This window comes from Emydura macquarii, unplaced genomic scaffold (genome assembly GCF_026122565.2).
Source record: "Emydura macquarii macquarii isolate MOO-44397 ecotype Brisbane River unplaced genomic scaffold, CSIRO-AGI_Emac_v2 contig_2422, whole genome shotgun sequence".
Lineage (NCBI taxonomy): Eukaryota > Metazoa > Chordata > Testudines > Chelidae > Emydura > Emydura macquarii.
In genome coordinates this window covers 31,759,982-31,781,656 of record NW_027132559.1, presented here as the reverse complement: position 1 = coordinate 31,781,656, position 21,675 = coordinate 31,759,982, and the positions used below count along the sequence as shown (strand labels likewise).

Below are 21,675 nucleotides of genomic sequence, written 5' to 3'. Positions count from 1 at the left end.
ATCATACATAATAGGACTGGCTATAGAATGCTGCACTATTCAAATGTCATATTTGTTCTTGGCCAAGTCCTTGAGTATCATTGAGCTACAGAATGATTTCTGGAAACTGGAAGCTGGGAAGGCTCCACTATTACCTTGTTTAATGAAAGGATAGATATTTTAGTAGCGTACTTATTTATTAGCTGCTCTGCTAGGCTTATTTTCTTTTCGGAGATACTTCATTAGTTCTTCTTTTGTTGCACACAATAAGTTTTCCTTTTCTTTTTTCATCTTAAGTAATTAAATGAACTCTTTTTAAAGGAATGTCCTCCTCCACAAAATGCTTCAGTATCGTACCAGCATTTTAGGCATTGTTTGCATATTCATCACTGCCCCTCCTCTTTCTCTTTTCATCCTGTGTTTCTGGCAATGTGGGAAGAATTGATGGAGAAGAGGTGTTTCAACAACACTTTGAGATCACTCATTATCAGTTAGCATGTAGCTAGCTTCTAATTACCTAGCTTTATTCATGCTTTAGGTGATTCTGGATTTATGGGAGCTATGAACACAAATTTCGCAGTTTCAAGTTAAAAAAAAAACAAAGCAGAAAAAATAGTTCTTCATGATGCAGGTGCATATTTTTTAAACTACTCTATGCTCTTGCCATTTTACATGTGTGGTGTCAAGTCCTGCTCCCACTGACTTAAATGGCAGCAGGATTGGGAGTCCCCCCTCCCCCTTTTCTTTTTTAAACACACTGTAGTCACTTTACACAATTCTGGCCATTGATAGGGGCCTTAAAGTGGTTGTACAAATAATTGACCAGATTATTGGTACCTAGCAGAGTATTGTATAGTGGCTATTGTGTAAACAAGAATCAGCCCACTTGGATTTACAGACCTGGAGTTTGACTGGCTCTGTCCACACAGATGGTGCAAGGAACCTTCCACTTCTTTATATTCCTATTCAGTGGCAGCCACAATATGAGTGGAGAGTGCAAATGCTAGGCTAGAAGCTCTAGTGATGATAGAAGCTATGGACAGAAGAGTGGTCAGGGCCAGGCAACTTGAGTATCTGATTAGAATACTATTTTTTTCACGTATGTTCCTTGTCATTCCTTAACTGTTTGCTGAAGTTGTGCTGGTGCATTGATGTATGTCCTAGTTAGCACATTTTGCTAGCTAGAACTTAGTTCACACAGAAGTCAGTCCTAATTTTTTTGATTCGTTGCCATTCTTGTACACCAGGACTGCTATGAACCAGCTATAAAATGGAAAAGTACGATAGGTATTAACATACAAATGAAAATACCAAGTATGTTTGTGTGTGTTTATCCTGAAAGACTGAAACCTGTCCAAACTGTCAAACATTCATGTTAAGGCTATGAAGGCATTTTGAAACATATTACCTCAAAGTCAGCAATAACATTTTGTGATAATACCATGAAAGCATATTTGGTGCCTGTTCAATGAAGATTTCTAAAAATTAAAAACTGAATGCATTCATTGGACTGTCAAATAATACATCATGTGTTGTATCTGCACAACTGTAATAGCCTCTGCATGTAGACTGATGAACTGTTATATCCTACCAATGAAGAATATTTGGTATCTCCTATTAAATCAGGACAAATGTTGAACTGTTCTAGTAACTCTCTATTCCTAGAAACTCCACCTTGTCCTACGTCGTATCCCATATAAGATTTATAAAGCTTTGTATATAGCTTTTTGTCTTCAGTATGGAATGCTACTAAATGAAATACTTTTGATGTTCACTTTTTTCCCCACACTTCTTAACTGGAAGGAACAGTTAAAGGAAATCTAAGAAAATAACACCTCTGGCTCCAATACTAGTGAGATTATCAGTATACACAGGACAGAATCTATAAATTAAACACTCTTGGTTTAGGAGCACATGGATTAAAGGTAAGAATCCAACTTGGCATAACTGTAGAGATGGGATTCTGCTGAAGGAAAAAAAATAAAAGGTAAATGCAGAAAGAACCTAACATATGCACAGTTTTCCTTTGTATTTTATCTGAACTTTGGCTGACTTATGTTCAAAATTCTTCTTTTGGAAGGCATGCTTAATAGGTAACAGAGCTAAATTTTTGCCTCTTTGCCTTGTGCCAATATCTGAAAAAATGATGTTTTTATGGTCCTTCTATTCAGTGCCTTTGAAACCTCAAGTTGCTACTATTACTATAATAGTTGTTACTATTACTCTCTCTTTATCACACATAGGTTAGCACATTTTACAACAATGGTTCTTTATGGTTAAGAAAATCATATCAGTCCAATGGATCTTTTCAATATACTATAGAATGGGCTATTACTAAATATAACCACAGACATTTAGGTAGCTGTTTAAAAAACAAAAGCAAATGAAGTTCTAGCCCTTTTCCTTCCAGAATTCCAAAGAGTCATAAATTATTTACTGTAAACAAATTTTCCTGAAGCTCCACTCAGATTTCAGAAATGTGTTGATTTTCATAAGCTCCCCTAAATTTATATTTTTTAAAGCTTTTCCTCACACTTCTTGGCCCTTGATTCTTTCTGTGTCACCTTTGGTTCAATATTCTTAATTAGGATAACATCCTAAACCTGCAAACAATTTATGCACGTACTTAACTTTACTCATACAAGTAGTCCTATTGATTTTAGTGGAATTGTTGCATATTTAAAATTTAGTGTATACAGGTTTGTAGGAATTTCTGGTTGAGTACTTTCTTTATATCAACTTCTTTTCAAAGAGCTGGAATGCAAGGCTATGATTTTTACTTGTGAAAGGTCTTTTTATTTTAAAAAGTCATGTTAAGATTTAGCCCAGGAAAAATACCATCAACAGCTGGAGTTGGTTGTCACAGTAACTTCAAATAAAACACTAAACTGCATCTTCATTAGCATTGGGCAAATAAGTGAAAATAATGGCAATTGAAACAATTATTATTGAAAAATTAGTTAAATTAATTGATCACAAATTCTTCATCTAGTTCTTAGCCCAGCTCTAGGAGTGGCTAAATAATTTTAAAAATTCTATCAAATAGGGGGATAAATGTGAAATTTATAGGGTAAATATTTGAAGGCTTTTATTTGATCAGCTCTAATCCTTTCCCTGGCTTTGTTATTTCATAGCATATTTTCCATATCTGGCTAACGATATGTCAGTTATGGAGACAGTAGATGCTATAATATTGATATCTGTTCAGTGTAAAATAGAGTGAGATAACCAACTCATTTTACATAGGTAATAAATTGCACTCAGGTGGTAAAAATAGTTAGTTCCTATCATCCCAGGTAAATATGAGCCAGTTCTGTACTCTGTAGGTGAAAGGTATTATACTTGAAATCCTTTGTGCAATTTAGTTTTCTAACTGCTTTTTTTTATGAGAAAAAGAATCACCAGATGCTCACATTGACAGGAAGGATAGAATGAGCAGCTAACGTGGTTCCATATAATACATATTTATCTACCATAAATGAATATATCTGAAGTCAAGAAAAAGTGTCAGAGTAGCAAAAAAAATTTCAAAACTCATTGATGTACTGATGGACATTGACAATTAGTTTCAACCCATAGATTTGCTGGAGACCATAAAATTCCAGATCCAATGCTTTAATATAAATAAAATAAAATTAAGTTTTTATAGAAATGATCATTTAATTGTCACTGTTCACACATTCTCACCTACTAATCAATGGTTGTGAATAGGCCTCATCTACTCTAACTGAATGGACTCTGCGAACACCTACCCTCCCCATTGTTGTTCCTGACTCTTGGATATATATATACATCCTATCTGATTTCTATTTCTTGCATCTGACGAAGTGGGTTGCAGCCCACGAAAGCTTATGCCTGCAGAAATTAAATTTGTTAGTCTTTAAAGTGCTACAGGACTCTAGTTGTTTTTGCTGTATACAGACTATCATGGGTACCCCTCTGGAACTTTTCACCATTTTTATGCCGTCTTTTTCCATACTCTGTATTCATTTTGATTATCATCTCTTTTGGCAAATTCATAGTGAATACATGATCCAAAATAATGCTCCAATCCTGCAGATTTATGCATGCACTTAACTTTACATATTTTGAGTAGCTCCCACCAACTTCAATGGACTGGTCAAAGTGCATCAACAGACATGTGCATGTCTTTCCAAGATCAAGGTCTAAATGTTTTCAGAAAAATTACATCTAGTTTGTTCTACAGTATAAGCTATTGATGGTTGCAGAGCACACACAATGCCCAATGAAATTATCTGGAGTTGTGGGTGCTCACTACCTCTCAGAAACATGTCCTAACCAGCATGGCACAATATAAAATAAAAGCACAGTGTATCTGCTGTGTCTCTAAGATCCCTTGGAGAGAGCCACTGCAACACATTGATTCATGGCTTGCATGGGGTTTGCTCTTTCTGCAGAGACCAACACAGAGGAATGTTCTCATGTGAAAAGCCCCATTAAATTCTAGGGTTTGCAGGATAAGGGCCTAAGATTGCTATAGTCCACTGAAATAATTATTTAACAAGATGCTTCCCTTTAAGAGCTTTTATTCTGAAGCAACCTCCTTTCCACACAGAATTCAGATGCCAATTTAAAATACTTGATAAGAATATAGACCTTAGTGGCAGCACACAAAAAAACAAGTAATTGGATCATCTCTTACATTGTCAAGACTCCAGCTAATCTGTGATATTCTGGCTAAACTTTAGATCATATACATTTTTCACAGATAATATGCTGTTGGCACGTTCTCAGAAAGTATTGACATTTTAATTGTAGCCTACCTTCAGTTTTTCAGAGGTGAAGGAGTTACACAGTGTATAATTAGACCAAGTCCGATTGCTCTCTGGATGTCGGAACCAATTTCCTGTTTCATCACAGTATTTTGAAGCCCTTTCTGTCAACAAAATGCAAGTGCTACTATTTTAGTGCATGAATATTACTACAAGAATCCTAACTTAATTTAGATGCAATAAAGTATGTAATGATAACTCAATATGAGAAGCAGCTGAAAATTGTGTGTGAGAGCAATGCCAAAAACTGCAAATTGAACAATGCCAGAAAAAAATACACATGTATGCACACATAGATGCTCATTCACACACACATACCTTTCTCTTTGCACATCCTTGTGTGTTCACACCTTCTCAATTTTCATGCCCAACTGTGCTTGCATGTAGTTTGTTGATACAAGTAGTTTTTGAAAACCTGACCTTTAGGGGAAGATCCTGCCACCATTACACAGGCACGAAAAGGACTGAACATGTTAGCAAAGCTCCAAGACAGGGGAGTGAGGCGCGTCTAACCACGGAGAGGCCATAAATGGGACTCTTGCAAGCTATGGATCAATACTTTGCCGTTGCTCTCTCCAAGGCAGTGCAGTAGGGCCAGAGGTGGGACAAGTGGGTTAATAAACTACATGGCAAAAAAAACGGAGTAATGGGAGCATAGCGAACAATATCTTCTATTGCGTGTGCGTGTGTGTGTGTGTGAGAGAGAGAGAGAGAGAGAGAATTCTGTACTCTCTCTCTAAGCTCCAAACCCACTAAAGTCAATGGGAGTTTTGCCTGCAATGAGGCTTCAAGACTGATCATACCACTGGTGAAAATGTCAGCAAGCAGGTATCCTGGTGATTTATAAAAACCTAGAGTGGACAGATGCTATAGCAAAGGGTTCAGGTGTTACAGTTTTATTTGAAATGGTGACAAGCCGTGTCTGCTAAATCTGTTAAATTAATTTACTGCGTGTAGGGATTCTGACCACAGGTGTACATGGCCCCAACTGCTGAGTGCTGGGCACTCCAGATTGATTGTAAAATTGTAAATTTGGTAAAATTGTGTCAGGCAGACAATTACATGTCAACATCTGGGCCAAATCCTGCAGCTCTTATTTAATCCTTACTCACCTGGGACTCAATGGAAAGCCTCACTGAGCAAGGACTGCAGATTTGGCCCATTGCTCTGAATAGTTGGTGTTTTCTTGGACAAGGGTGAACTCTTATTTTATGAAAAGTGGAGCATTTTAAAGTTCAGGTTTTTAAAAAGTGATTTTAATTTTTCCACCTAGTCTAATGTTGTAGCTGTTTTAGATCAATAGCTATATTGTCACCCTTTCCAATCAATATAGTTTTACAGAAAAAATTAATATAATTTGCATGTATACATTCTTTGCTCACTCTGTGCATTTATTTTCTTCTTGAATTTTGATATTTTGTGATTTATTTTAATTCTTAAGATTTATCCTTCCCCCACATACTAATGAAAAAAGCAAGTGAATGCACTCACAAGGCAAAGATTTATATAGAATGTGTTATCCTTCTATGACCAGACACATGCGTTATATAGAAATAGTTGGAAGACTTGGAAATAGTACATTTTACATGCTTCAAAAAGAACACTCTTGAAATAGCTGCAAGTTTCAGATCACCAGCTCTGGGGACCTACTGTTTAAAATCAGTACGTGCATAGGCAATACAGAGAGGAAAAGTACACATTATCTCAGCCTTCCATCAATTTAACTTAGAGATAATCTTAGACAGCATTCATAGCATCTTTCCCATTGTACTCATTGCCAGATATTATCTAAAGCTGGAATGAGTTTGCAGTCATAAATTGAGATTAACAGTTACTGTACTATAGAACAAAATGTACAAGAGTTTTACCTACTGTCCTATGATGCTGCACAATGTATAAAGTTTTGCTGATATGCTATGGATCATAACATTCCTAACATCCATCTCTGTTCTCTGATATCTGGGTTGTGCTCTGAGGGTTGTCTATTACTTTTCATTTAGCCCAGAAAAACATAACTGATCCTGGTTTGGTGGCTTTTTCCTATATCCTCCTACTGCCCTCCGATTTCTCTCACTCACTCTTCCTTGTTAGATGCTGTAGAGTGTGATGTTAGTGCGCTGATCAGTGTGTCACTTTCTTTTTCCAATAAGTCATGTAGTAAGTTTGACTTTCAGGCAGTAAGCAAAGGTCATCAGTTAAAGGGCGATTTTCCTTAGCAACACTCTCTGCTTTTGGAGGTTTATAAATAATTAGCAACATGCTAGTTATCTGAGGCGCATCTGCCTTGATATACCTGAGATGTGGTATCTGATCACGTTAGGGAAGATTAGCATTTGAAGAAGTACTTTTATATGAGTTGCTTGCTTCTACCTCCTCTGCATATGATAAATCAGGTGTCTCATCCTGGGGCATTGGAAGCTTTCCTAATGCCCACTTTATTGACTCTCACAGTAAAAACATTTTATTTCTGTTTTAAACCTACTATTCTATGAAGTAGTGGCCATTTAACTTAGGCTTTACATTGAGTTGTTCTGCTGGAGGTTCTTAAGGCAATGTTACTGGAGCATTTCTAGAGCAGGCATTGGGCTACAAGATCAGGATACTTTTTGGAATAAACAGAAGGGCTTATAACAGAGAGAGCTTTGAAAATAATAAAATAAGGTGTGAAAGAAGGGCTAGATAGATATCTGCATATTAGCAGGAAGAAACTAAAGTGGTGACCTTTGGAATATTCAAGTGATATGGAATTATTGCAAATATTATGTTTTAATTATGAACTGTTCACTTGGACTACTCATTATTCATAGCCTGGGATTAGTCACATGACACCGTTTCTGCTCCAGGTTAAGAAGGAACAATAAACAATTAACGCCTGATACATAGTTATGTATGAAAAATCATTCATGCTAAAATTATTGACGCTTTTAGGATTCACAACCATTTTCACAAGTAACAGAGCAGTCATTTGCATACAACAAATATATTGCCTCATGAGTCCCTGTGAAACAAACTTGATAGTTTTAATTTAGTGATCACTATTAGATCAACTCTACTGATAACTGACATCTGTGAGCTTTTAGAGATTTGATTATTTGATTGTTGCTACAAAACTTTTTCTTTTCTGTCAGCAAATGCCAGTAGTTGGATTGTTTTGTCATTCTCTGAATAGAAGTGTATAGTGCGTTGTACACTGACTGAGTATGCCCCAGAGATGGAGGAATATCTGATATTCCTACAGAGCATCTGATTTATATATGTCCCCTAAGAAAATATTTGTAGAGAAAACATTTCAACTAACAGATAAACATTTATATCACATGGAAACCTATATAAAGCTTCAACTCCAATGTCATAATTATAATTTTTAAAAAGTATCGGAAAGGCGCATGAGAAGCTGAGCTAAAATATACATAATATAATCATATTCTGTACTTTGGGGAAATAAATAATTAATTAAAAATATAACTGTCAGTCAGGATGAAAAGAGGACCTGAAGTGCTCAGAAGAGAGAGAGAAGGAAAACAAAAGATCCAGAAGGCGCTGAGGGCAAGTGGACGCAGAATTAAGCTGGACAAATAGTTTTTTTAAATTTAACCATGAACGAAGTGATATCTCCAAAAAGTCTATAAACTGAGGCTGTACTTCCTTATCTGGGCTATGGTCATATAAAAAGGGCATTTAAACTTTACACTCACAAAGCCAAATTGAGGCCTGCTGTAGGAAAATGCAGTTCCCTGATAAGTTCACTACTTATGGGTAAATGTGATCTATTGTTGCACTCTTGTAAACTTTACTTCAAGAGCCAATCTGGACAGTTAAAAATGACTGATTTCTGAAACAAAATCAAAGACAGAAACAAAACCACCTGCTGTCCAAACAGGCTTGATAAGCAAGCACACTTGGTTCTGGGAGACGCTTGCCTGCTTCAACCAGACAGACTCCCTAAGGGCTAGGGCAGTTATTGCTTTTTTAACATATTATTTTTAACAGGGAAACTGTCTTCATATATCCAAACCACATTAAGTTGATGAACTTTATGAATACACAACACGTGTACTATTCTGTACAATTCAGAATACTTAATAAAGAATACTTAATAAAGAATACTTAATAAAGAAGTAGTCTTACTACAGATGCGTGAGAAAGAAATTATTCTGCTTATCAAGAAAAAAGACTTTTTCAAATACTCAAAACTAATTTTGCAACATGTTATAACTGATAGATGTCATAGTGTACTTTTCACGGGCAATTTCCTGTATTACTTATGTGATGAAATGAGGCCAAATTCATCCCTGGTGTAAGCCCATTGACATCAGTGTAATCACACTACTGATGTACTATTGTGCTAAAAAGGTAATAGGCCAAATGCAAATCCACATAATATACCACATTCATTCTTGTTTTGACTCCACTGATTTGAAAAGGATTACACAAGGGACTAATTTGACTCAATGTTTATAAAATTTGCACCTAAAAATATAAACCAAAAACACAGGACTGTAGAAAGCACTATTTCAAAATATAGAAGATGAGCAAATGCACCCATTGTAGATAGTGGAGTTGAAAGAGCGGTCAGTTTGGCTCGGGATGTTTTCCTGACAGACTGCTTTGTTCTTAATAAAAACATAAGAACAGCCATATTCAGTCAGACCAATGGTCCATCTAGCCCAGTATCCTGTCTTCTGACAATGTCTGGTGCCAGATGCTTCAGACGGAATGAACAGAACAGGGCAATTATCCAGGGATCCATCCCTTGTCATCCAGTACCAGATTCTAGAAGTCAAAGGTTTAGGGACACTCAGAGCATGGGGTTACACCCTGACCATCTTGGCTAATAGATTGGTTCATGGAGGATAGGTCCATCAATGGCTAATTCTTTTTTGGACCCAGTTATCTTTGGCCTTCACAACATCTCATGGCAACAAGTCTCACAGGTTCACTGTGCAATGTCTGAAGAAGTACTTCCTTATGTTTGTGTTTAACGTGCTGCCTATTAATTTCATTGGGTGACCTCTGATTCTCGTGTTACATAAAGGGGTAAATAACATGTCCTTATTCAATTTCTGATTTTACAGACCTTTATCATATCCACCCTTAGTCGTCTCTTTTCTAAGATGAACAGTCCCAGTCTTTTTATTTTCTCCTTGTACGGAACGTATTTTATACCCCTAATCATTTTTGTTGCCCTCCACTGTACTTTTTCCAATTCTACGCTATCTTTTTTGAGATGGGGCGACCAGAACTGCATGTAGTATTCAAGGATTATCATTTTGCACAAATGTTCCATGTGAGGAAGAGATTGCAATGATCAGAAGTAATTTTGTATTGAGCAGGACAGAATTGAAACAGCTTGAAGAGGCCTGGATATTTAAAAAAATATATATCCAGTAAAGAGCAAAGGAAATGAGTCAAGTCATGGGGAAGGAGAAACAGAAATCCGTAGGTGATTGGTCAGACTAAATGATCATAATGGTCCCTTCTGGATTTAAAATCTGTGAGGCACATTCTCAGCTGCTGTAAACTGGCATAGCTTTACTGAAACAAATCGAACTACATCAATTTACACCAGCTGAGACTGTGGCAGACAAATAATCAACTGAATGCTGAGGTATGCTGGTGCTCTTTCTGTGTTCTCCTAGGCCATTCTCTCCAGAGTCTGGTCCCACCTTATTTGTTTTCCTACATACTGTAACTGTTTCCCTTAGTTGTCAACATTAAGTGTTGACACAATTTGATTTTTTTTTTTATAGTTTCAATGGAAAATATCAATGTTAATTTTTAAGCTTTTTAATTTTTTTTATCTATTTATATTTTCTGCAGTTGTGCAAAATTATAGATTTAAGCATTTTTTGTATTGTTATCAATTTAAATTTTCATAGTGGCAGGAAATTATGGAGGGTCAGACAATGCTGGGATCAGACAATAATAATCTAATGACAGTAGTTGTTGAGATTCAAATAGTTAAAGCTTTATAACCTTTAAAACACAAACTGTCAACATCACATGTTAAAATTTTACCATAAATCAAACTCCAATGCGTTCTCATGCAGCATTTTTCTTACTTTGCCTATCTGTAAATTTCCATGAATATTGATGGCCTTTTTTTTTTTTGTCTTTTTGTGTGTTTATAGTGAAATTGACATTTATCAACATTTACCGATAAAAATCTAATAATTTCAAGCCTAGTTAAGTGTCACTGTGAGGTTGAGCTCATGTATATAGTATACACAGAAACAGATGACCAAAAGGCATATGGACAGAGGATGTATCATCACCAGACCCTGTTTCACTTTTCACGTTATGAATACAGAAAGCAGCAAAGTCCAAAAAGAAAGCTGCATGACATATTTTATTCTTGGATTGTTTGTCCTAGGATTCAAAACTACACATGGATGTTAGCCAAGAGGAAAATTAAGGAAGCTGAGGTAATTTAGATGTCAGTGATGTAGTATATGATGCACTGCAAACCTCACTGGAGCCCCAATCCAGCAAATCACTAAAGAACATGCTTTAGCATATGTGGGATTACACGTGCTTAAAGGTAAGCACATGCTTAAGTGCTTTGTGGGACTGGAGCCTTAAAAAAGGGAAATTTGACTATGTTATTGTTCCCCCCCTAATAAAACCATTATTTGCTAGGAAGACTTCTTTTTTCCTCAACAAAAATCTGAAAATCTAGTTGCATTGTGTTGATCAGTAACAAGTCCTTGTTGAAAGTAATTACTTGCAATTCAAACCTTCACACAATTTCTCAGTACAGTTCAATTTGTGCTTTTGTCCCCTCAAAGTGACAGTTCCCTACATTAACAGTTGTAAGATTCTAGTCATCACAAGACTTCCAGTCTCCCTCATACTTTTTAAAATCCCCATGCAAAAGCAACCACTTGTGAAACAAAATTCTGACCACACGCGGTCTTGTGCAGCACCTGTAAATTATGGTGTAGTACCTGATAGAGTGACCTAGAAGGAAGCTACTCCAGCTGAACCAAAAGAAGATGAGCTGGTCACTCTCTCAGGCAAAGATGCGGACTAAAAAGCTAACAAAGGAGCAAAGAAAGATGCTAAAAGAAAAATGTGGAGTATGAAAGACAGCAAGTGTCATCTATGAACTCTAGAGCAGTAAGACGAGCAGGAAAATAGTAAAAGAGGGATTTTTTCCCCCTTGTAGTTGTATACAGATCCCAGAAATTAGTAGTCCATTGTGTTAACAACAGACTCTGAAATTACTGTCATTCATAGATTCTGAGGCCAGAAGGGATAACTGTGATCATCTAGTCTGATTGCCTACATAACACAGGCCATAGAACTCCTCCAAATAATTTTGAGAGCATATCTTTTAGAGAAACATCCCATCTTGATTTAAAAAATGTCAGTGGTGAAGAATCCACCACAACCCTTGGTAAATTGTTCCCATAGTGAATTACTCTAATCTTTAAAAAATTATGTCTTATTTCCAATCTCAATTTGTCTAGCTTCAACTTTCAGCCATTGGATTGTGCGATTCCTTTCTCTGCTAGATTGAACTCTTTGAGTCTATGACTGTACAGCATGTCTTCTAATCCTTTAGTCATTCTCATGGCTTTTCTTTGAACCCACAGCAATATATCAACATCCTTCTTCATAGCACTGAAAGAGTGTTTGCCAGATTCTGCCACTTTTACTCATGTTGGTTAGTATCTTAATTATTCCACAAGGCACTCCTCTGAAATCAAAGGCATAAATCGTGGAGTAAGGTACTAGTAACTGTGACTGAATGTAACCTTCCCTTGTCTATATGAGCAGTTTAAACTGTTAGATTGAATAATGTTATTGTGACAGGGACCATTAGTTCAAAACAAGGCATAGGAGACAGCAAACCAGGCAGCAAAGCATGATTTTAAAACTAGCAAAGGATGGCTTGAGAACTGGAAAAAAGTGTTACTCTATAATCCTCCAAATTCTGAACTGTCCAAGATCCGTTCTTGCTATCAGGCCAAGAGCATATGGAATAGAGATGAAACAGGATTGTTTTTTGTTGGTTTACCATGAAAACCATGGAAGCAGTTGCAACAGCAGACTCCTAGTAAATGGAGCGTGTACTTGGGGGTGGAAAGTGTCAAAAAAAAAATCTAGTGGTTGTGGCACTAAAATGAATCTTATTGATCAAAGGGATTCATGAGGCTCGACAGTTCTTTTAAGAAAATGTAATAACTACAAAAAAATAAAATGAATTGAAATTGCAGCTACTGACCATGTAATAACCAGGGGGGAAAGAGATTTCTTTGTACTGGCCTGAAGATGATTACAATGGAAATATTACTGTAGTAGCTACGCTTCAAAATTAAAATGTTATGGGGGGCAATACAAACTGTAAATGAGGAACAAGTGACAACTGTCCTTCCTAACAAACACCTTCAACAGAAACATAGATCACCCCACACGATTTAAATTTATAATTAAAATTGCAGGAGAGGGGTGTTGTCTAAATAGCGATGAACCATGTGAGATACTTTTATATGTCGCAACTATGCTTTTAAATTCTGTAAATCTGTGTCTGATGGAGTTCCAAATAAGTCAATTGCAGCCCAGCTGGAAATGATTTTAAGCTTATTGATTGGTTAAACAATGAGGTCCAACAGGGTTCAAAATTAGGCAAAAGACATTCAGCTATCCCTGACTGGAATATTTCAATCTCTGAATAAATTCTTCTCAAGGCAACTGTGCCAACATAGTGAATTTTTCTAGAGGAAAATATTAGAATTCATCCCAGTCCCTAAAAATGAGTTTGAAAAAATTACAGTGTTTACCTTAGAAAGGAGATGAATAAGAGGGGACATGATAAAAAGTATATAAAATAGTGAATTGTCTAGAGAAGCTAGACTGGGAACTTCTGTTCTGCCTGTTTGATAAAAAGGGGGTTTCACAGAAATTAAAAGGTGGGAAATTCAAAACCAATAAAAGGAAATATTTTTCCACAAAAGGTGTGACTGAACTATGGAACTCATTGCCCCAGGAAGTTATTGAGACCTAAAACTTAACAAGAATCAAAAAGAAATTTGATAGTTTATGGATATCAAGAATATCCATAGTTATCATAATTAATTGCAATAATTTTGACAGTGTTACTAAACCTTGAGCTTCAGAGCTTAACCCAGTCTTCAACTATCAGAGACCAAGATGAGACCTAATGTAAGGAACAGATTATCTCACATATGCCCACACAAGGTTCTTACATCTTCCTCCAAAACATCTGATGCTGGCCACTGTCAGAGACAACATATTGGACTTAGACTGTAAACTCTCTCGGGCTGGTACTATCTTTTTTCTTCTTTTTTCTGTGTTTGTACAGCACCTAACACAATTGGGTATTGGTCTCTGACTGGGGTTTCAAGGCAATATGATAATACAAATAAAAAAGTAATGATCAATGGATCTTGAGCCTGATCCAGTGTGACATTTCTTATGTTTCTAAATGTACAAAAAATTCACTGCATGGAATAAAGAACTAATTCTGGCGCCAGGTGGTAGCATTGGGAATTTGAGGCATTAATTTATTAGTGCATATTAGTCTATTTATTTACATTCATATGATACTTATTAGAGTAAATATTGTTAAAGCCTCATTATACATAAGTGTTAATGTTTAGAATTATATAACCAATAAAATGTTTGTTCACGTTATTTTTTATCTGTGAATGGCAGACTTTGCCTGAGGGTTATCCAAAGTTCCATAGTACTATAAGGCATAAAGTAATTCTTGTTAAATATCATTAGAATTTAGAATAAAATTGGGCGTTCCTTCAAAGAATGCCAAATTAGTGGAGTTGAACCCTAATTTAAATTCCTAGTTATATTCATTGCTTAGATCAGATCTCTCCCCACACTTCTATATTTATCAGTGTTTCTATTTATTAATTATACCTCTCAAAAAGTGTTTTGGAGCCACACATTCTCTCAATCTCTTTCACTATAAATTATTTCTATGAACGATTCAACAATCTGCACTGAGACTCTGTGGCATAATAAAAATTATTTCTGATTCTGTTCTTCCAAGGGCTTTGTAAAACTATCTTTGCCAGGAGAAAATGGTAGAAAGGAATACCAGAAATATTTATTTTATGAAGACAACAGCACAAGACTTAGCATCTGCTTCTCAGTTCACAGTATCTAGAATGGGATAACTATAAGAGCAGGCAGATATTAAAATTATCCAGCAAACTTTCATATAATTGATTTTAATATAATTTTCATATTATTGATTTCAGAGATGTCAAATGAACATGCTCTATAAGTGAAATGAATGTATGCTATAACTTAAGAGTAAGAAAACACCCTGAGATGACTATACAGCTGGGTACATTCTCATTTAAGAGTCTTTGAAATTTCACAATGTGTAAAACCCATTAGAAACATGTGTCTTTTCAACATGAAGACTCCAAAGGCTTCCTTACTAAAGATAAAAGATGAAAGGAAATACTCTACCAGTTGGATCAAAGTCTGGAAAATAATCTGGACAATTCTGAGCAGTGACTCTTCCAGCAGGTGTGTCATCCCAGCACAACCATCCATCCCAAATTCGGTTACAGAACAGACCTAGCAATTTAGGAAGAATTTGATAATTAATTTTAAAAAATGATCACACTTAACCCACTCTGTTCTACTCCCTCTCCCCCTAGTTAAAATTTTGGCTGCACGTTTGTTGCACAGTACAGAATTCTTCATGCAATAACATAAAATAATTGCTACACTTTGAATTACATTCAAATGTAAGTTTTAATTTTTGACTGGTATTGATGAGCTATTGCTTGAGGTGTCCTTCTTGTGGGAAAAAATGGATGCTTTTTACACCAACTGAAAAGAACTCCCAATACAGGGCCTGATCCTGCAAACCCACAAGTCAAGTCCCAGTTCAGCAGTCCATTCATATTAAGCAAGGCACTTAAGTACACGCTAAAATGGTTGGCTGAATTGGGGCTCTAGTGACCCGGGTAATACATGGACCTTCAATTGCTCAGCATCTTTGAAAATCAGGTCCTGGTCATGTAAAGCTGGAAGCTTAACAATTTAGAGGCATGCCCAGTTAAAGGCCACTTTTGAATATGTACATTTCTATATTAAACACTAATGGCTGAATTGTGGCTTCAGATTCTAGATTTTAATCAATAAACAGCAATAAAAGCTCCAATACAAACAAAAAAACAAACAAAAAGAAACTGGTGCGTATCCAATAAACACCAGAAAAAACACTAGAAATGGTTACTGGTATCTAAGGGCTTGTCTACACAAAGCTGTAATGTGGACAACCGGGGTGTGATTTCTAAAGCACATTAATGCATGGTGCATGAATTGGTCCATGTAGACCCTGCAGGTGCGCACTAAAGATTCCCTGGTGCAGTTTACCATAGTGCTGTTTGAAACACAAAGCACACTAGGGAACATTAAAAAGAGATTATTCACCCCAGTATATACAGAGTGAAAGTCCTGAAAAACCCTTATTTTTGGACATCTACATCAAATTAAAAAATTGCTAAAAATCCCTGCCCATCAAATTAAACTGATAAACCCAGAAAAAATAGAAGCCCTACTCATGATGCAGAGATTACAGAAGGGCTACTTTATAGACCCAGGTCCTGCAATGTGATGCAAATGGGCAAACTTGTGTGCAGTGCAGGAGAGGGCCCTTATTCAAATTTCCTCCAGAAGGATCCTGGGCGATACAGATTACAACTCTGTCACCCTTCCAACCGATGCACTGTGCGTTCCTCTCCATGTCAGGCTAGCTCCACTGCTTGATGCAGTCCTGAGAGACCCAGGCTACAATCCTGTCTTCACCATACCTCTTTTGGGCAGGTAGCACTTGTGGGGGCAAGAGAAGGGAGCACTGCCTAATGGGTTTATGCCCAACCCCTGATATGGAGTACAATGAGGGTGGGGAAGATTCCTTAGCCCTTTCCCCACCATACTTTCTACCCACACAGGGCTGGGTGCAACTGAGTCCTGACTTTCTTCTTCTAATTGTTAAATCAGAACTAATTTACAGCATGTTACACTGAGTTCACCTACTCATAGTGTAACAAATGACACTGTACTTCTGAATGCTGTGACATGATTCTGCCACTAGCTTCAGGTTTAAGAAACAGAAAAGCAATTTAAAATCTATGGGTTTTTTAAATTTTAAAATCAGTTTATGCAGGAGAAAAAGCATTCACTGCCATGGCCCCAATGCAACACCCACTGAAGTCAATGGAAATGAACCATTGACTGTGATGTTTGAGGGTCAGATGAATTTATAAAATCCTTTGATGGTTGATGGCGGAGATTTTCAAAGAGACAAATGGACAAGTAGATCTATTGTCTAAAAATGGACACTTTCGAACATTACACATTTAATTTTTCAGCTGAGATTACTGTGCATTGTTTTCTTTTTATGACCACTTGTTTCTTATTATATAAGAATTCATGTATGTTTACTTTTTTCCATTATCAACACAGATGTGCTCAACTGCTTGTTCAGGTTATTAACAAACCATGATATTACTTGTGTGGGATAGAATTATATACCCTCAGTTAGTTATGTTTCTTTCCGTCAAGCACTTGACTGCCTTTCTCCAAGGATTTGAGATATATTTACATGAGTTTGAGGAATTGGTTTGTAAAATAAAAAGCAGAGAAAAACAGCAGAAGCAAAGTGCAATTTAAACATATTTCTGAAAGATACTGAAGTCCGGGCTATATAGGAGGCTTTGTTTTTAATTTTTAAAACTGTTGTCATGCCTTAAAATGGAAAAAAAAATTGATGTTTTTCAACACATTCTACCGCCTTTACTTCAAGGAAAACAACAAGACATTTTTTTTTCCCATTGGACATATCAGATATGCACATCTAAGTGATAAGATAGAAAGATGACAACGTGAAAAGAATAATGAATTATAACTGGCTCAGGAATGGTACAATTACAAAAATGAAGGGGGTGCGGAGGGGGGGGCGAGGAGGGGAGAAATCACTTAGGTTGATATTCTGTGCTTCAACTTGTAGTTCAGAGGGAGGGGACATTATGGTGGCTTTAAGCCACTTGTGTGCCCTCCTAGCCCTGGGCTCCTTCAAGGGCTGGAGAGCCTCCTGAAGTAACCTCAAGAGCCTTGGGGTCTGTCTAAGTTATGGTGGCCCTATGGGCTGCAGCTTTGCGTGCTGAAGCCCTGCCCCTGACACATCCACTAAACCAGGATCCTCTCCTCAGAATCCTCTCCTCAGGATCCTCTCCTTACAGATGTCTTCCGCAAATTTCTGCACCAGGGCAATCCTCCCCAGTTTTCTGCCAAGGTATTTAGAGTCCCTTTATTCTGCTCCAGGCCTTTTTGGAGGTCTACAAAGTTGGAGTGAGGGGTGAAGGATTTTGGTTAGTTTTTTAAAATAGATTTTTCTATATAGAACCAAACTGGAAAGAAATCATTTCATCCACGTGGAAATCATCTAAGCTATTCTCATCATCATCATAGGAAATAAAAATAACATCTCTTTACCAAACCCAGCAGTACCAAATGCTGTCATTTCAGTCTAATTGTCAGTCAGCGGAACATAGGAGTTGCCACACTGCACAAGACCAGTGTCCATCCAGTACCATCATCCTGTGTGCGGCAGGTGTTGTGACAGAGGAAATTGCAAGCAATCCTGCAGTGGAAGTTAGTCCCTGATCCTGCAAACCCTTACTCACACAAGTCCCACTGAGGCGAATGGAACTTTTTACATGAGTGAACCTACACAGGTTTGCAGAACAGGGGCCTAATAGAATAAGCTGCTCATAGGGATTTTTTTCCCTAAAGACCAGCTGTTAGAGGTTTGCTTATGCCCTGAAACATAAGAGCTTATATCCCTTAATAATTGGTTTATCCTGTCTCATATAGCTATGGATGTTCTCATTATGGCTCTGAATCCTGTGCCTATTGAAGTCAATGGGAGCTTTCCCATTGACTTCAATGACTTTACATCAGACCTTCAACGTCTAATAATTTTTTGAATCTCACAGAGCTCAGTAATATCCTGTGGGCACAATAACATTTTGTGGTAATGAGTCCCATAGGTTACATATGCACTGCATATAAAAATACCTTCTTTAATCCAATATAGATGTCAGACATTTGTCAGCTTTCAGTTTCATTGAATTTCTCTTTGTTCTTGTATAATGAGAAAAACATACCTGATTTGCCTTCTCTATACCATTCATTATTTTGTATACCTTTATCACGTCTTCCTTTAGTTGTCTGCTCTCTAAACTAAACAGTCCCAATATGTTTAATCATTTTTCACATGAAATCTCACACAACGCCTGTAATCATTTTGTCACCCTTCTCTGGCTGACTTTTATTCCCGTTATCTCCTTTTTGAGATAAGAGCTGAACAGAACACAGTGTTCTTGGTGTGGGTGACCCTTGATTTATATCACGACAGCATTATATGTCCAATATATTTTCCCTTCCATTGCTTTTACATCCCAATATTTTGTTTGGTCTTTTGACCACTACTCCATAGGGCCAGTCCTAGGTGTTTTGTGGCCCAGGGTAGAAAATGTCCCCACCCCACTTCCAAAAGCACACACACTAAAATCAAACCAAATAAAAAACCATCAAAAAACCCTTAAAGTCAGCAGCCAGGACAGCTGCCCACATTACCCAACCCTAAAGCTGGTCCAGCCACTCCAGCTTCAGCAGAGGTTTCACTGAGCTGTTCATAGTAATGCCCAGGACTTTTTACTAGGAGATTACATTTAACTTAGAACACAGAACATTTAGAACATCTATGTTAATTTAGAACCCAGAAAGAAACTAATTATGAAAGAATGAATTAGCTGGTGGAAACAAATAGAATGACATCTATATTGAAGAAATTGTGATTCATCTTATTTCTCTTTAAGGTATTTGTGTCGGTTTCATACTTGTGAAAGGTGCTGGACTTATAGCCCTAAAGACTGGGGTTTCCAAAGCATGAACAGCAATGATTCAAGATTCAACACACTGCCAACTCAGTGTGCCTCAACTGTGTCAAGGAGGAATGATGTCTTAGGGTGAGAAGACAGTTCATTTTCCATGATCATCTGTAGGGCTATTCTCCCTAAAACTGATAAATTGGGTGACAAATTGTTAGTGTTAACTGGAATGCAGACAATAAGACTATGCATAATTGTATTAGTACACAGAAAGAAATGTCCCTTTACAGTTATACAGAAAACATGTTAATGTGCAGTTACATTGCTCTCTCTCTCTCTCTTTTTTTTTTTTTTTTTTTTTTTACCTTTTTTTCTATATGGAGGATCTCTGTTCATTCTCTCATAGCATTTGAACTGCGAATCTATTATCTTCTGTCGTACTGGTGAGTGTTCAGTTACTACAGGCTCTAATGTAGGATCAGTATAATTTACAGTAGAAGTAAGACTTGGAGCCATTCTCTGCAGAAAGGAAAATCTGTTAATGTAAGTGAGTAAAACCAGGAGGAGAAAATTAAAAACATGAGGTTCAGAAATCTCTATTATCCTTACTTCAAAGGCCTTTTATCTGCACATCTGTTTAGTATTTTTTTATGGAGCTTTAGACTTTTGCAAAGCAAATCGTAAATATAGCAGTTTTCCTCCACTATAAACTCAACATTTTAACCAACATTCTTTCCTTAAACTAGGTAACATAAAGAATCATCAGAGACCTTGTAAGGGCTTAGAAATGTTTCATTTGTTTTATTGGCTTACAAGTACTTTTTAAAATCTGCCATTCCACAAGTTGCTGCACCCAGCTATCTTCTCTAACCCGTGTAGGTTTTTCCACTGCATCCAGCATTTTGTATCTTAGTGCCACATATTATAAATTAACTGAATGTTCCGTATTCTGAGTGATCAATCTGACGCCACCCTGGAACTCCACTGAAGTGCTAATGCAAATATAGATGTAGGCCAAAGATTTCAAACTTAAGTGCCTAATGTTAAGCTTTTAAACCCTTAGGTGGGCACATAAGTAAAATGTACCTGATTTCCAAAAGTACTGAGTGCCTGTAGCCCTCTTTGATTACAGTGGGCCATATTGCAGCATTTATTCCACAGCCCTGTGTAAGGATAGGGCAGAGTCACACTACTCTACTAGGATTGTGGAAAGACTGTCCCAGCCAGGCAAAATCTCTCCTGTGATGGGTCAGTGCTCATGGGAGTGCACACTTTGTTCCATCCATTAGAGTCTGATCCTTCCCTCTGTTGCACCAGACCAGCTCTGTGGGCCAGTCTAAAGTGAGATAGTATGGGGCTTTTGCTCCTCTCCAGCTTACACCATGTCTTTTTTATAATGTGCTCCTGATGGGAAGAAGATGGAATGAGCAGTCCCTATGATCCCTAGAGCAACAGGATTGCCATTGTGGCATCTTTCTTGTTTGACTTCCTACTTCTGCATAACTGCACTGCAGCAGTCATAATCTGGCCCATAATAGGGATTTGTGGGTGCTTGGCACCTTTGAAAATCAGGCCAGATTTATTTAGGTGCATACATTTTATTTTGGAATGTAACTTAAGGCACCGAGGTTTGAAAACTTAGGGCACAACCTTTACTATTCCAAGCCTAGGCTTCCTTCGAGACGAGGCATGCAAACCTCTTGGATTTATTACAATGATTCCTTTTTGATGCACTGTGTTTCTCCAAAATGAAAATGTGTGTTTGGCTTTCCCACAAAGAATCCCAGGAGTGTGCTTCAGTTGATATCTAGTCCATTTATAGGTTACTCACTGCAGACTTGGGGGTTTATAGCAACATTTGATTATGTAAACAGGCATTTGTAGTTGTACAAACAGAAAACATGACAATTTTCAATGCTATTTTAATATCAGCCTATTTCTCTAAAATAATACTTATCTTGTTGCGACAGTGTGTTTGAATGACAGAAAGCAAAGATTGTATT

At 37.0% G+C, this 21,675-nt stretch overlaps 1 protein-coding gene across 1 annotated transcript in view; it reads right to left on the bottom strand.

Annotated features, from left to right (window-relative positions):
• Window positions 1-21,675, bottom strand: part of CALCR (calcitonin receptor) — a 103,565-nt gene that overhangs the window by 71,496 nt on the left and 10,394 nt on the right. Inside the window, exons 3-5 of the mRNA XM_067561695.1 lie at window positions 20,038-20,191; window positions 15,234-15,344; window positions 4,764-4,876 (exon numbers count right to left, since the gene is read on the bottom strand). Coding sequence (XP_067417796.1) covers window positions 4,764-4,876; window positions 15,234-15,344; window positions 20,038-20,191 — 378 coding nt within the window. The remainder of the gene's footprint in view (window positions 1-4,763; window positions 4,877-15,233; window positions 15,345-20,037; window positions 20,192-21,675) is intronic.